This window comes from Carcharodon carcharias, chromosome 8 (assembly GCF_017639515.1).
Source record: "Carcharodon carcharias isolate sCarCar2 chromosome 8, sCarCar2.pri, whole genome shotgun sequence".
Taxonomy (NCBI): Eukaryota; Metazoa; Chordata; class Chondrichthyes; order Lamniformes; family Lamnidae; genus Carcharodon; species Carcharodon carcharias.
The window spans coordinates 174490624-174505864 of NC_054474.1; the positions used below are offsets into that span (position 1 = coordinate 174490624).

General features: G+C 40.4%; 1 protein-coding gene across 4 annotated transcripts in view; it reads right to left on the reverse strand.

Annotated features, from left to right (window-relative positions):
• Positions 1–15241, reverse strand: part of LOC121280726 (rab GTPase-activating protein 1) — a 193730-nt gene that overhangs the window by 152329 nt on the left and 26160 nt on the right. For 3 of the 4 annotated variants that reach the window (XM_041192852.1, XM_041192850.1, XM_041192853.1), the window contains exon 2: positions 2294–2494. The exons of the other annotated variant lie outside the window; for it this stretch is intronic. In XM_041192852.1, coding sequence (XP_041048786.1) covers positions 2294–2443 — 150 coding nt within the window. In that variant the 5' untranslated portion in view covers positions 2444–2494. The remainder of the gene's footprint in view (positions 1–2293; positions 2495–15241) is intronic. 4 annotated transcript variants of the gene reach the window in all.

Genomic DNA, 15241 nt, shown 5'->3' on the forward strand with positions numbered 1-15241 from the left:
GGATGTGTATTGCAATCATTAGATTTACTCCTCTAGTCACATAGACTAAGAGGTTTGTAATTTGTGCAGTACTAGTTATTAGTTAACATTGTATGTACCCAACCAACTGCACTTGAGACAAATTTCAGTGCCCTATATTACAAGCACCAATATAGTAGTAAAATATTCAATATGCAGAAAATGTATGATACATAAAACATCTTTCATGATTTGATAACTGATCATTGTTAACTCAACCTATTAACTCTTGAAAATATCTGAAACTATAAAAGCTTATAATTACCAGCTCCTGCAGACAAAAAGCAGTTATGCTCTTGAAGTTTCAATTACCAAATCAGCATGAATTTGACTCATTTTTAAATAAAAATGTGTTGCCGCTGAATAGAGATCCAGTTTAGAATGTCCACAGCATTCCTGTACATCCAGTGCAACTGAATAATAACTTTTAAAACGTATTCCAGATTCTAGAAGGTGAATAATGGGGTGGTGGGAGGGGGTGGGGGATGAGGGCAAGAGAGTGAAGAGGATTCTTTTACATTTATACCACAAGCACTATAATGCAAGTTGTTGTATATTAATTTATTTCACTGCTTTCAAGAATTTTGATGCAAATAGACCTGTTATTATTAGTCTATTGTTCACGACTATTGAAAATAGTTAATTCAATAGACACAAATTGTAAGTTGCTGGACTGGTGCTATTCCTAGTGCTTTAAAAATATAACGAATGCCATATTTCATCTATTAGAACATGTAAAACAGGAAAGCATTCAACTTGCACTTTCTTCCTCTCAACCTTTTAAACTGCAAGAGATTTGACAAGCAAAGGGTCTAAAGTTCAAGTATATTTTCATTCTACACCTCAAGCAAGGAAATATTCTGTCTCTTCTGTGAGGAACCTGGTTTTGGAAAATTTGAAAGGGCATTGAATTTTGGACATTCTCTTTTGTGAGTTATTTTCAAAAGTCTGCAGGGTTATTTCAGGGCTGCGAACATGCCATTCTTCAAGAACCCACGGGTAAGGATAGATGTCCAGTGGGGAACACCTGGCGAGGGAAGAGATACTTCATATATCTACGTTAACAAAAGAACTGCTATTGCCAGGCTGAAGACTCTTGCTGATTGGTTAAAAACACCTGGCCTGAGAGAAGTATTCTCTGAACATTTGATTTTCTGACTCTCAGTCAGACAGTATGTGCACCTTAGAAGCAGGCTGCAAAAGACTCTCTTTCTTTCTCTCTCTCTGCCCCACCTTTGTGTAACTTGCGGTCTAAAGGGGAGTTGAACTTTCATCAGAAATTTCTCAATCAGAATAACTCATCTGTCTGCAAAGCTGTGAAAAGTAAGAGTCATCAAGGATAGTTTCACCAAAAACCCCATCTGAAAGAACTTCCAGAACTATTGTGCCAGAATTCTATTACATCAACAGCATTGAGATCTTTTCAAATTTTGTCCTTTTAAAAGAAAAGTTCCCATACTCCAGCCTCTGCAGGGGACCGTTTTTGTTTTACCCTGTTTTGTGCTTGTGAGAGTGGGCATGGGGGTTCAAATATGTTTTTTTAAAAAGGGGAAAATTGTTACACTTCTAAACTACAACTTGTATGTTAACCAGTTTTATAACTTGTTTTTAAGAATAGTTCGTTTTATAATAAATCAATTTTGTGTTTACTGAAAGAAGCTTGGCTGGGGTCTTTTTATGCTGGGAATAACAATATCAAAGGTAAACAATTAGTCAGTTTTGTGGGCAAGTTAGACATTTAAACCACTGTTGTGACCTGTGGAGAAGTGGGGCCAGGATCAACTGCACACTCCTTCCATCACGGTCCGTAACACTCCCACGTGGCATATCTCCCACATACTAGAATGCTCCCATTAAGATTTTTTATGATACAGTGGCATTACCAGGTATGACAGGCCACCTATATGACCCCACACTCTATAAAAAGCTCCAACCCAAGGCACTGGATTTGAATCTGCTCTAATCTTCCACTTACGATTGACATTTGTCCAGTGAGTTTAGTCTAAATATCTTGGATAATTTACCTCCGATTTAATTAAAATCTTCAGGAACTTTTGTTCACTAGCTTCTCCCAGAATATTTCTGCACTGAAGCAACTTTAATTATAGCTTTTTTCTTCTGTGGTATAAAGTAGAATACATGAGGAACAGTGGCAAACATAACACACTTGTGACCATCAATGTTGTGTCACAAGATTTTCCTCTTATGCTTAAGCACACTGCTTCCCAGTGCATATCCTCAAGGTTTTAAAGTTGAAACACTGGCACCTTCTTACCTTAAGTCCTGTTTTCTCATCATCACTACCATTATTGGTAGATGGCGTGTCATCACCATGGCGGGAAACCAGGACAAAATCCTCACTGTTTAGAGTGGATACCGAGTCTGAAGAAACACTAACTTTTCCAACTGAAGCCTTGTCATCCATGGCTGCTAAAGCAAAGGCAACTCATGAATGAGGTATAAAACTTAAAAGTACCTGGAAAATAAAACCAAAAACTGATTTAAGGGTATATTATTCATTAAAACTCTATCCTAAATCCTTATCTTTCTTTATTATACATGACCAAACAATGGAAACAAATCGCCAAAATTTCCATTTGGCATAGCCCATTAGCCAATGTTTTAAAATACCAAATATGTCATGGAGCTTTACACATTGTAATCTTTTAGGTATCTTGACCAATAAGCAACGGATGCAATTCAATGTGGACAACTGTTAAATGATTATCATGGAGGAAACAGTAGGCATTAAATGGAATTATGGTATAGCATGCTTATCAAGAGTTTATGATCAAGCAAAAATGTAACATTATAACTTCTCTAGATTTGCACGCTATGCCTGTTAATATAATTAATTTGTTACTTTTAAAGAAAAACAATGGCTACGCAGAGTGCATGGTTATGGTTAAATAAAGGCAAAAAGGTTGCATCAGTGGAGGGAGAGTGCAAACCTAGGGAATTTGTTTTATTTCTGTATGATTATTGGGCAGGCACCATTGGGAGCATGAGGCACACACTTCTGGTCAACGTAGGAAAGGTATTATTCCAGCGCGTTTCCCGAACGTTTTCCCCAGTGTGGCCCCACTTTAGTGCCTCAGACTTTGTGTGACCCCAGTGTGAAAAGTTGGGGGTACAAGAGCTGTCGAGTGGGTGGGGGCAGGAGGCAGAGGATCCAGCTGTTCAGCAGGGTGGGGAAGCTTCAGTTCTTCAACTGAGGGGTTTCTTCAGTTGCTGAGTGGGGCGGGAGAAAAAAAAACACAGGCGTTGGGCATTAAGGGAGTTGATGAAAAAGCAGGATTTCTATAAAAAAAAACACTTACCTTTACACAGGCTTTTTTTTGCAACAGGAATCAGGCCTCAGCAGTGTCAGAGCATAGGCCACGCCCACCAATAGAGAAAAATAGTGAGGATTTATAGGGGCTGTGCAGCTGTTAGAAATCAGTCCGAGCTCCACAGCAGCCATTGCTGTCTCAGAGCTCACAATCCCCAAAATCCCATCTTGTGACCCCATTGGAAGTCGTAACCCACAGTTTGCGAAGCCCCGTATTATTTGAGAGAGTATAGAGATGAACAACAGCTGCTCCAGAAATTAGAAATCAGTTATAGGCAAAGGTTAAGGATATTGAGCTCAATTTCTGTTTAAATGTGACTTGAAACTGATGCTATTGCGATTTTCAAGACTGTGAAAAATAATTCAATTTATAAGCTGAATGGTAAAAGGGCTCAAACACCCAGAGACACTATTTTAAAAACTAATAAATCATGACTAAGGAGCATATGGTGCAACGTTTTCACCTAAATGGCAATAAAAATTGTAAAACAGGTTATCAGAGAAAGCCTTTGAAGTAGGCAGTATAAATGACTTCCAGAGAAAACTGGATGAGAGGAGTGGTGGGTAAAGGAGCTAATGCATGAAAAGGGTATATATAGTCCTGCTTGTCAATTGTGGCTCTCTCCCGTGCCTACAAATTCTGTTTTTTTTAAAAAAAAAGGCGTCTGACCACTGTCTACAAATAGTGCAAATTCATGGACAACTTCATTTCTGAAGATTTGAAGATATTGGCGGTGTTTACTAAGTTTGTGTGTCAATACCAAGGTTTTACACTCCCAAACTGTCATTAATCATCTAACTCATGGATTGTTTCTACTCTGCTACTAAATATGGATTATGGATGGTAACAGCCATCTGCAGTTTGAAAACAATTTCAAATGATTACTTAAGATATGTGCACATTGTAGGAGTATTAAGCTTGCATATGTGCATACATATAGCTCCAGTTTTCCGACTAGTTCAGGAACTTAACCATGACACTACCGTACCAGTAATTTTGATATAAAAGGATTAATCTACATGCATCTAATTTGCTTAAACCACTTGGAGAAACTGAACAGCCTCAACGTATTATAAAATAAAACATTGTACAGTTTGCTGAAATTTGTCAATTCCTTTTCATTTTTAGGAAGCTAACAATCCGAGGTACTAATACAAAACTAAATACAAAATTGCCTCAGTAGCTCACATCCATCTCTCTTTTTAGTCGTTGTATATACAAATACCTGGAATATGCAATGAATTCTAAGTTTTGAAAATTTGTACAAAGGGATCTAAACGTATATCAAGACCCAACAGTTCAGAACCTCAAACAGTTCAAATACAAATATAAAAGTAATATGCATTTATTTGGTCTTGTTCATGTCCTCAGGACAACCCAAAACACTTCACAGCAAACACATTACTTTTGAAGTACAGTCCCTATTGCTTTGCATGTAAATAGATCAGCCGACCGTGCAGATAGGTCTCACAAATAGCAAATGTAATGCGTCACCAGTTAATTCTTGCTGTCAATTATGTCTCTGTGAATTGCCTTTTAAGACATTTGGGCTGAATTTTGGTCAGGACACCAGGAAAACTGTCTCCTCTTCACTGAACTATGCCACAGGGTCTTTTATACTCAGGCAGGTAAGACCCTGGTTTAACGTTTCACCTGAAAGATAGAATCTCTGACAATGCCACCCTTTGTACTGCACTGAAACATTAGCGTACATTCTGTGCTCAACAGGACTTTTTTAAAATTGATGTTTAACTAAAAAAATTACAAACAATTCTTCACAGTCTGAGTTCATTGGAAGTTGGGAATTTCATTTACTGAAATTTCCTGATTATACAGCTTCATCATTTAATGAAATCAACAGAGGCATGTTTTACAGAGGGAACAGTTGATAAATGATAGGTAAACTAGATACAAGAGTTTGCAATTCGTCAAGGACTGCACAGACCTAAAAATGGGAAACTTGAACTTTATTGTTAAGTCTGTGTCAAGCCAACTTGTTCATGTTAATCCAGCCAGCTGGCACTGCACATGTGCAGGAAGTGCTCCCCGAGTCCTGTAACTCAAATAAACACAGCCCATAACCAAACTATTATATATGGGGAGATCAGCTCTACGAAGTAAAAACGTTTACAGTGCTGTGAGAATGCTCAACTTCCCTTCCAAATTAAGTTTATCAATGCAATATAAAAGCAAAATACTGCAGATCCTGGAAATCTAGAACAAAAACAAAAATACCTGGAAAAACTCAGCAAATCTGACAGCACCTGCGAAGAGTAATACAGTTGACGTTTCGAGTCCATATGACCCCTCATCAGAACTAAGGAAATAGAAAAATGGGATGAAATATAAGCTGGTAGAGGGGGGGTGGGACAGGTAGAGCTCGATAGAGGGCCAGTGATAGGTGAAGGCAAAGAGATTGCCAAAGATGTCATAGACAAAGTGACGTTGATGGTGGTGATACTATCTAAGGAATGTGCTAATGGAGACATTAAGGGTAGCAAGCAGGACAAGCTAGTGGCAGATGGCCCTAGTGGGGGTGGGGTGGTGGGAAGGGATCAAAATGGGCTATCTCCACCTTTTAGCCCATTTCGAACCCTCCCCACCAACCCCCCCCCCCCCACGACCCAACCCCACTAGGGCTATCTACCACTAGCTTGTCCTGCTTGCTACCCTTAATGTCCCCATTAGCACATTCCTTAGATAACATCACCACCTTCAACACCCCTTTGTCCTTTTGTCTATGACATCTTTGGCAATCTCTTCTTTGCCTTCACCTATCACTGGCTCCCTATCGAGCTCTATCTGTCCCACCCCGCCTCTACCAGCTTATATTTCGCCCCATTTCTCTAATTCCTTAGTTCTGATGAAGGGTTATTCGGCCTCGAAACATCAACTGTATTCTTCTCCACAGATGCTGTCAGACCTGCTGAGTTTTTCCAGGTATTTTTGTTCTTGTTCATGTTTACCGATGCTCTGACTGACACTGAGTCACTTAGAAGTCCCTTCTAAATGCAACGGCTCTGAGCTCTCTTTATCCCGTAATTGATAACAAATTGCTGTCTTTACCTCTGAGAAGTTATGAGATGTCTGTAGAAGGCTAATAAGGCTTAAAAGAAAATTAAAACTCGGAAATACAGGAGGTGCTTATATTTTGTCAAACTTGTATATCATTACAGCAAACTAGAAGGACAAGTAGCGGCAACATGATGGCAGAAATAGTGCACTGCAACAAGTTGAAATTGCCAGCAATCAAACAGGCTTAGAGATTCAGTACCCAATACATGGTATGGTGTGAGCTTTCCTCTAATGTAAAAAGAAATGGCAAAATTGAGAATCTACCACAATAAGTGGTACTTTTAAAGGTGCCTGTTGCATCACTTAGATGCAAGTTTTTTGTGCTGAAACAAGGGAGCACTACATTTCTACACGCATGTACAGAGATACCTACAAAAGTGTTGCGCACAGTACATGTCTCCAAGTCAATGTAAAAGGGTCATTTTTCTACTTCCCACTCAAGGCATAGCAACAGCCACATACAGATGCAATGACCCAGATTTCAGAGTAAGGATAATGGTGAGGCTAGCAGCGCTTTTATTAATGCATAAGTCGGACAGCAATTTCTAGCGTCCGCACGTGCTCAGTGAAACGCTAAAAATCAGGAAGTTGTTGTCCAATTTGCTGTTTCTTGCCAAGCTTCGCTACACTGTAACCTCATCAAGAGACTCAGCGTTCACACACATGCAATGGTGTGAATATGGGGTACTTACCCACTATTTACCCACTAAGCATGCTAAAAAGAGTTAGCGCTTGGCCATTCAAGTTGACCTTCACTGCCCCAGTTCCCATTGAAACGTTCACTCTTTCTTACCTGGTCATTCCCCTGGTATGACCTTCATCTCCACTCCCTTAAATCCAAAGGATGCAAACTTGAACAGATATGGTGGACAGGTGGTTTAGCCATTCACTACCAGATCTGGCTGGACCACAAAGTACTCAGGTCCTGTTCTCATCTTCAAAAATTGCTCACTATTTCAGGATCATCCTAGAATGCGAAAGTACCACCAAACTCCTCACCGCCTCCCCATCCCCCAGCTTACCTCCACCGCAAATAGTCTTAAACCCATCCCACCACTCTTAACTCCAACAAGTGTGAGAAGGTCATTTTGCCACTAAGACTGAGACTAGATCAGCTGCCTCTACCACTTCTGGGCCAAGACAGGGACATTATCAGTCCTGAAATCAAAGCCAGCTCCAGACACTGGATAAACATCCCTTTTGAAGTCATTGTGGCAAAGGAAGGTCACATGACTCAAGGTAACCATTTTGAAATCTCTATATGTTTTTGAGAACTGGGAACTAGCCAGTCTGTTCTTTTAACATAGTGAGTTACGAAGAAGCAGGCCCCTCTGGGCAGAAAAACAGCCTGAAACTTGAAACCCATCTCTGCTAGAAGATTTCATACCATTGCCTACAGGACCAACCCAGTTGCTGCACATCTACTTCATCTTGCAGTCAGCACTAATTGAACAGCAAATACTACAACTCCGGTCTTCAGCCAGCAGAACTCAAATGCCCACAAGAAAGAACTCTTCATTAGGCTCTGGAAATCACATGAATTAATATTCATTTCAATGGTTCTTGTACTGTAAAACTCCTTTTCTCTATCCCCCTCCCACTAGTGTGCGTACGCAGAGTGGGAAGTTGCGGAAACTCCTTCCCTGGGTTTTATGTGAAATAAACTAACCTCTGAGTTAATCCTAACTAAAGTTTTCAGTGGATTATTAATAAATTGGGCCACAAAAACTGAGATATTAGGAAAACATGCCACTACATATTTAAAAAAATTAATTCAAAACACCTGCTTATGGACAGGTAATAAGAGGAAACAGATACAGTTTGCCTGTCTCTCTCTCTCCTGCACTTAACACATCCTTCATGTCATATCCATGCCATCATCAAGACCAACCGCTTCCATCTGCTTAACATTGCCAACCCCACCCATACCTCAGCTCATCTGCTGCTGAAACTCTCATCTTGGGTAACACCTGTTACCTCTAAGCTTTTATTTCAACATTCTAGAGCCTGACCTCCCACCTTCTATCTTATGTAAACTTGACAACATCCAAAACACCAATGCTCATGTCCTAACTTGCATCAAGTCCCATTCATCTAACATCTCTGTGCTCACTAGCCTACATTGGCTCCCGATTGAAGGACGCCTCAATTTTAAAATTCTCATCCTTGTTTTCAAATGCCTTTGTGCCCCCACCCGTCCCTATTTCTACAATCTTCTCCAGTCCCACAGCTCTCTACAATATCTGCACTCCTCTAATTCTGGCCTCTCCAGCATCCTCAATTATGCCATCTTTGTGGTGGCAGTGCCTTCAGCTGCCTGGGCCTTAAGCTCTGGAATTCCTCCCATACCTCGCCACTTTGACTTCCTTCTTTAGGTCATTCCTTAAAACTATTTCTTTAACCAAACTTTTGGTCATCTACTCTAACATGTCAGGATGTTGTATTACATTAAAGGCACTATATAGATTCAAGTTGTCAGTGTAAGTGAATTTTTAATAACATGGTAAGTTTTATTTACTGCCAAACAATTCCTCTGACACAAATTTAACTTTTACAAGTTTGGAGTCTCATTCCTTGAGATTTTAACTGAACTTTGAGATCTTTTTAAAAATGGGAATTATAACCAATTTCATTCCTTCTTTATTTCTCCTAATACCATCTTTCTTTCCCTCTCTATTTTGATTTCTGTACATGATTTTGCATTGAATTAAATATTCAAACTTGCACTTCCTGGTTTGGACCCTGCATATCTATCAGGTTTCTTCAATCCAATTGGTTGAGGAAATGCACTGTTGCTTGACCTACTCACACAGGTCCCCCAATCACCATACTGTTTTTGATCTTGAAATATCATAAATTACAGTGTAAAGGTTTACAAAAAAGTCTGTGGCCAAGTCAAAGTGCAATGAGCAGTGACTGCCATTTGTTCGCAGCTAAACACAAAATCCAAGCCATTAAGCCTCACAATGCCATCAAAGAATGCACCAGCATGACATACCCACATAACATTCCCATGAACTGTAAAACGAGTAGCAAGTTTTGTAAAATACTGTGCTATTGCTTATTACATGGTCACAAAATCAATAAATATTTAAGTGTTTTAAAAAAATCAGTTATCACTAATCCACCCCCAACCCCCCCCAAACCTGTGGATTGTAGCAATACAACTCAGCTATAATGCAACTCCATTAATAAATTTAACAAGTTTCTATACAAATTAGGCGGTTTGGTTATATTTGCCTAAAGGAGTTCCACTGTAGTGTGGTCCATTTTTATTCAGCACACTAGTCTCCCAAAATGCTTTTTTAAGGGTAAGCCCTTTTGAGCCTTTGGATGAAAGATTTGTAGTTTCACTATAAAGGCAGACTGAATTCATAACTGAAGCTATTACCACTTCAATCAATTATGGAACCAGTGCACCTTAAAATATTTTCTGCAGACACCGTCTCAATTGGAAAGTCATTTATAATTACTTGCACAACAAAGAAAACTGCATACCCCCTACACTATATTTTACTGAAATCCTAGCAAAGAAACCCATCCGTATGAAAATTTCATGCACCCATTACACCTCCTAAAATTTAAGATCCACAGGGCATTTTCAAATTGCAGTTATTGATGCCATGGAAGAAACAGTTAAGATGTTTCAAAGTTGAAAAATAATATATGTTATTGAAAAAAAGATGTGAACCAGAGCACTTTTAAAGCATAGTACTTGATATAACTTTGGATTTCACATTTTTTTTTGTAGTAAAGGGTGGGGGGGGTGGGGGGAAGAAAATGAAGGACAAAGGTTTGGAGGTCTCATTTTCCCTATCAATTCTGTTATGGAAGTTGAGGGGAAGATGCAGGCATTTAAGATTGGATTCAGGGGCATAAAAAAAGGTTCATACCAAATATCCACAGAACTAGGTTACCCCTAAAAGACCATTAATTTAAATTGTGATCAGCAAAAAGGATCTAATTGGTTTAACACAAATTGCTGGAAATGCACAGCAGGTCTGACAGCATCTGTAGAAAGACAGGCAGCATTGACATTTCAGGTAGATGACCTCGCATCAGAAAGGTCACAGGCATGAAACATAAACTTTGTTTCACTCTCTTCAGATGCTGCCAGGTCTGCTGAGTATTTTGGGCATTTTCTGATTTATAAGATATCTGGCACCAACAGTATTTTGCTTTCTTACTTGGTTTAAGTTGGGAAGGGACAAACATTGAAGGAAACCTTCAGGCAAAAGAGGAGAAGACAGGACCTGAACAACGTGTTAAATTCAAAAACTCCAAATCTGATATTATTTCCAACAACTAGACTGTTGATGTGCTAGACCCACATAAAAATGCAATAAGATTGTGACCAACTATTTAGCTGTCTCTGCTGCAATCTTCCATACCCCCCATCTCTCCCAGATTTCCTGCTGAATGGACCTCCTCCAAGTTTATCTAACTGCCCTCTGAGCTCATCCTGTCCATGAGAACCAGCTTCTGCTCCCTTGACCTAATTCCCACTAAATCACTGATCACCCAACTTATACATACTGTGGCACAGGAGAAGATGTCAGAGGCAAATAATTCTGCAGCAAGTAACTCACCTCCCAACTCTCAAAAGTCTGTCTACCATCTACAAGGTATATGTCATGAGTGTGATGGAATACGCTGCACTTGCCTGATGAGTGTTGCTCCAACAACATTCGAGAAGCTGGACACCATCCAGGAGAAAGCTGCCCGCTTGACCAGCACCCCATCCCCCACTTTAAATGTTCACTCCCTTCACCACCAATGCACAGTGGCAGTAGTATGTACCATCTACAAGATGCACTGCAGCAACTCACCAAGCCACCTTCAAAAGTACTTTTCAAACCCACAACCTCTACCATCTAGAACAACATGGCTGTAGATGCATGGGAACACCACCAACTCCAAATTTCAATCCCCAAGTCACGCCCTATCCTGACTTGGAACAATAACCCCCAGTCCTTCACCTGGTCAAAATCCTCAAACTCCCTCCCAGCAGTGTGTGCACCTACACAAAATGGATGGCAGCAGTCCAAACCGTCAGCTCACCACCACCTTAAGGCCAATTAACGCTGGCCTTTCCAGCAACGCTCACACCCTGTTAACAAAACAAATAAAAGGAATGTCACTGATGAAGGTGAACACAATTGGGCCCAGGACACTGCTCTGAGGAATGTCTGTAGTGATATCCTAGGTCTGAGGTGATTAGCCTCCAACACTGACAAACATCAACAAAAATACCTGGCAAAACTCAGCAGGTCTGGCAGCATCTGCGGAGAGGGACACAGTTAACGTTTAGAGTCCAAATGACCCTTCAACAGAACTACTTCAGTAGTTCTGCCAGACCTGCTGAGTTTTTCCAGGTATTTTTGTTTTGGATTTCCAGCATCCGCAGTTCTTTGCTTATGACAAACATCTACCTTTGACAGGAGGCGGTGGCTCCACACATGTCTCCTCCTCAACGATGGGCGAGTCCAGCACATCAGTGCAAAAGAAAAGGCGAAAGCATTTGCAACTATCTTCAGCAAGATCTGCCGAGTGGATGATCCGTCTCAACCTCCTCCTGAGGTCCCCAGCATCACAGACACCAGTCTTCAGCCAATTTGATTCACTCCACGTGACATCAAGAAACTGCTAAGGCACTGAATGCTGCAAGGGCTATGGGCCCTGAAAACATTCCAGCAATAATACTAAAGACTTGCCACGCCACTGGCCAAGCTGTTCCAGTGTAACTACAACACTGGCATCTACCTGCCAATGTGGAAAATTGCACAGTATGTCCTGTCCACAAAAGGCAGAACAAATCCAACCCAGCCAATTACCAGTCTACACTCAAACATCAAAGTTATGGAAAGCTCAACAATAATCTGCTCACTGATGCCCAGTTTAGATTCCACTCAGAACCACTCAACTCCTGACCTCATTACAGCCTTGGTCCAAAAATGGACAAGACAGCTTAACTAAAGACGTGAGGTCAGAGTGACTGCCCTTGACATCAAGACAGCATTTGATTGAGTGTGGCATCAATGAGGCTTAGTAAAACTGGAGTCAATGGGAATCGGGGGTGGGGGGGGAAACTCTCCAGTGGTTGGAGTCATACCTAGCACAAAGGAAGATAGTTGTGGTTGTAGAAGGTCAATCATCTTAGTCCCAGGACATCAATGCAGGAGTTCCTCAGGATAGTGTCCTAGGCCCAACCAACTTCAGCTGCTTCAATGCCCTTTCCTCCAATGCAAGGTCAGAAGTGGGGATATTCACGGATGACTGCACAATGTTCAGCATCTCAGATACTGAAGCAATCTGTGCCAATATGCAGCAAGACCTGGACAACATTCAGGCTTGGCCTGATAAGTGGCAAATAACATTCGCATCATACAAGTGCCAGGCAATGACCATCTCAAACAAGAGAAAATCTAACCATCTCCCCTTGCTGTTCAATTGCATTACCATCGCTGAGCCCCTCTCTATCAACATCCTAAGGGTTACCATTGACCAGAAACAGAACTAGACAAGTTATATAAATACTATGGCTACAAGAGCAGGTCAGAGGCTGGGAATTCTGCAGCAAGTAATTCACCTCCTGATTCCCCAAAGCCATCCGCCATCTGCAACACATTAGTCAGGAGAGGGATGGAATATTTTCCACTTGCCTGGATGAATGCAGCTCCAACAACACTCAAGAAGCTAGACACCATCCAGGACAAAACAGCCGCTTGATTGCCACCCCACCCACTACCTTAAACATTCACTTCCTCCACCACTGACACAGAGGGGCAACAGTGTGTACGATCTACAAGTTGCACTGCTACAGCTCACCAAGGTTTCTTCAACAGCACCTTCCAAGAAGGAGGACCACCTACGCTCTTGATGCAAACACAAATACCTGTTAACCTGTCTAAATAATGTTTCATACAAGGAAAAACACACACAACGTGGGATTTACAAATTCCAGAGGGAGGCCACATTAATAATATGAAAGTGAATCAAAGATACCTGCATATAATTATATTAATTCCATTTTGTGTGTAGTCCCTTCAAGCTTTCCAAAATTTCAAATCAGAAAATGGAGATACAGAAGGGGTCAGTCAGTTTCAGCTTTTTGGAAATAAGCCCCTAGCCAAAATGATACAAGTTAAACCAGTTTTATTCAGCCCCTTCTTTCTTTGAAGCAATCAAATTCATGAGGCTATTATCGTATGATTACATTTTTATCTTTATATTTTTACAGTGGCCAGTTAGTGTCACTTCAAGTAAATTGACATTAATTCCAAATAACAGGTATAATTTTTAAAAAGTGTTCTCCCCCACCCCACAAACATACCAAAATAAGAGTGAACAGTAGCTAACCAAACCAACTTCAACTGCTACTGCAAACACCATTAATCTTTCAAACTTACAGTAATTTTTTTAAAAAGATTTGAGTTATTAGTAAAAAGGTTTGAAGCATCACAGATAGGATAATTATTTAATTCCACTGGTGTTTGTTATGCAAGAGGATGGCACTGGGGAAGAGGAAATATCTCCAGTCATCCATTTTGGCTACACTTCCGAAAGTCACAACCATGAGGATGACACAGGCACTGTAGCTTGATAAACTTAGAAGTGGTCAAGTTAAAAATACATCGACAGAAGATCTGGACTTTTGGAAGTCACAGGCTAAATATTACAACCTCATTATCTGAACTTGTCCTTAGCACCACAATCCCTCACATTCAACAAAATACTTATCATAGAAAAACACCCAGTCCAATTCTTTGAAAGTAACTTCAACAGAAAGATCATGGGCAAAACAACAGTCAGAACAGCAGTTGAGATCAGACACCCTCCTAATCAAGAGTGGTTCCTGCTAGCTACTGCACATTTTGAGCTCAGTTCTGACGTGCTTTATGAAGGCAAGTTCATCACTACATACTGTCTGGACTCTCACAATCATTCATATTTTAGAGATGCAACAATTTATCAAATTCCATGATTAGGCTTAGATAGCAGTGGTTGTTGTTTAGCCTTTGCAAATAAATTAGGCAACTGACAACCAGCTGAGCAACTTCATTCAAGTACAAGCTCAAAATCCATCTTTTGTATCAGTGTCAAATGTGATTGCCTTCCATACCTTTAACACCGAGGCAGTGGCTTGGTGATAATGTCACTGGACACCAGAGGCTCAGACTAATGCTCTGGGGACATGGGTTCAAATCCCACCACAGCTGGTGGAATTTAAACTCAATTAAAAAAATCTGAATTAAATCTGGGGCAAAGGATCAAATTTGGGAAGATGTGGTAAAGCAACGAGTAGAGAGAAAGGTAATAATATGGGAAATGATAAACAGACCATGACAGGAAGGGGCAGAGAGTACAAATTTAAGAGTAAATCAGCAGCTAAGGTTAGACATTACAAAAGTAAAAGGATGAAACTAAAGGCTCTGCATCTGAATGCAAGTAGCATTTGAAACAAAACACATGGACTGATAGCACCAATAGAAATAAGTAAATCTGATATCCATTAGAAACAAGGCTGCAGGTTGATAGATTAGGACCTGATTGTTGAAGGGTACATGACATTTAGGAAGGAAAGTTGTGGAGAGGTAGCTCTGTTAATTAATGATGGTGTTAGCATTTAGTGAGGGATGACCTAAGGTCAGGAAATCAGGATGTAGAAGCGGTTTGGGTTGAGATGAAGAATGATAAAGGCAAGAAGTCATTTGTGGGAGTGGTGTACAGGCCCCCTAATTGTAACCAAAGTATAAAGGAAGGGATAATACCATCTTCAGCCCTCCATAAAAAGCTCATCAAAAACCCTGCTATAA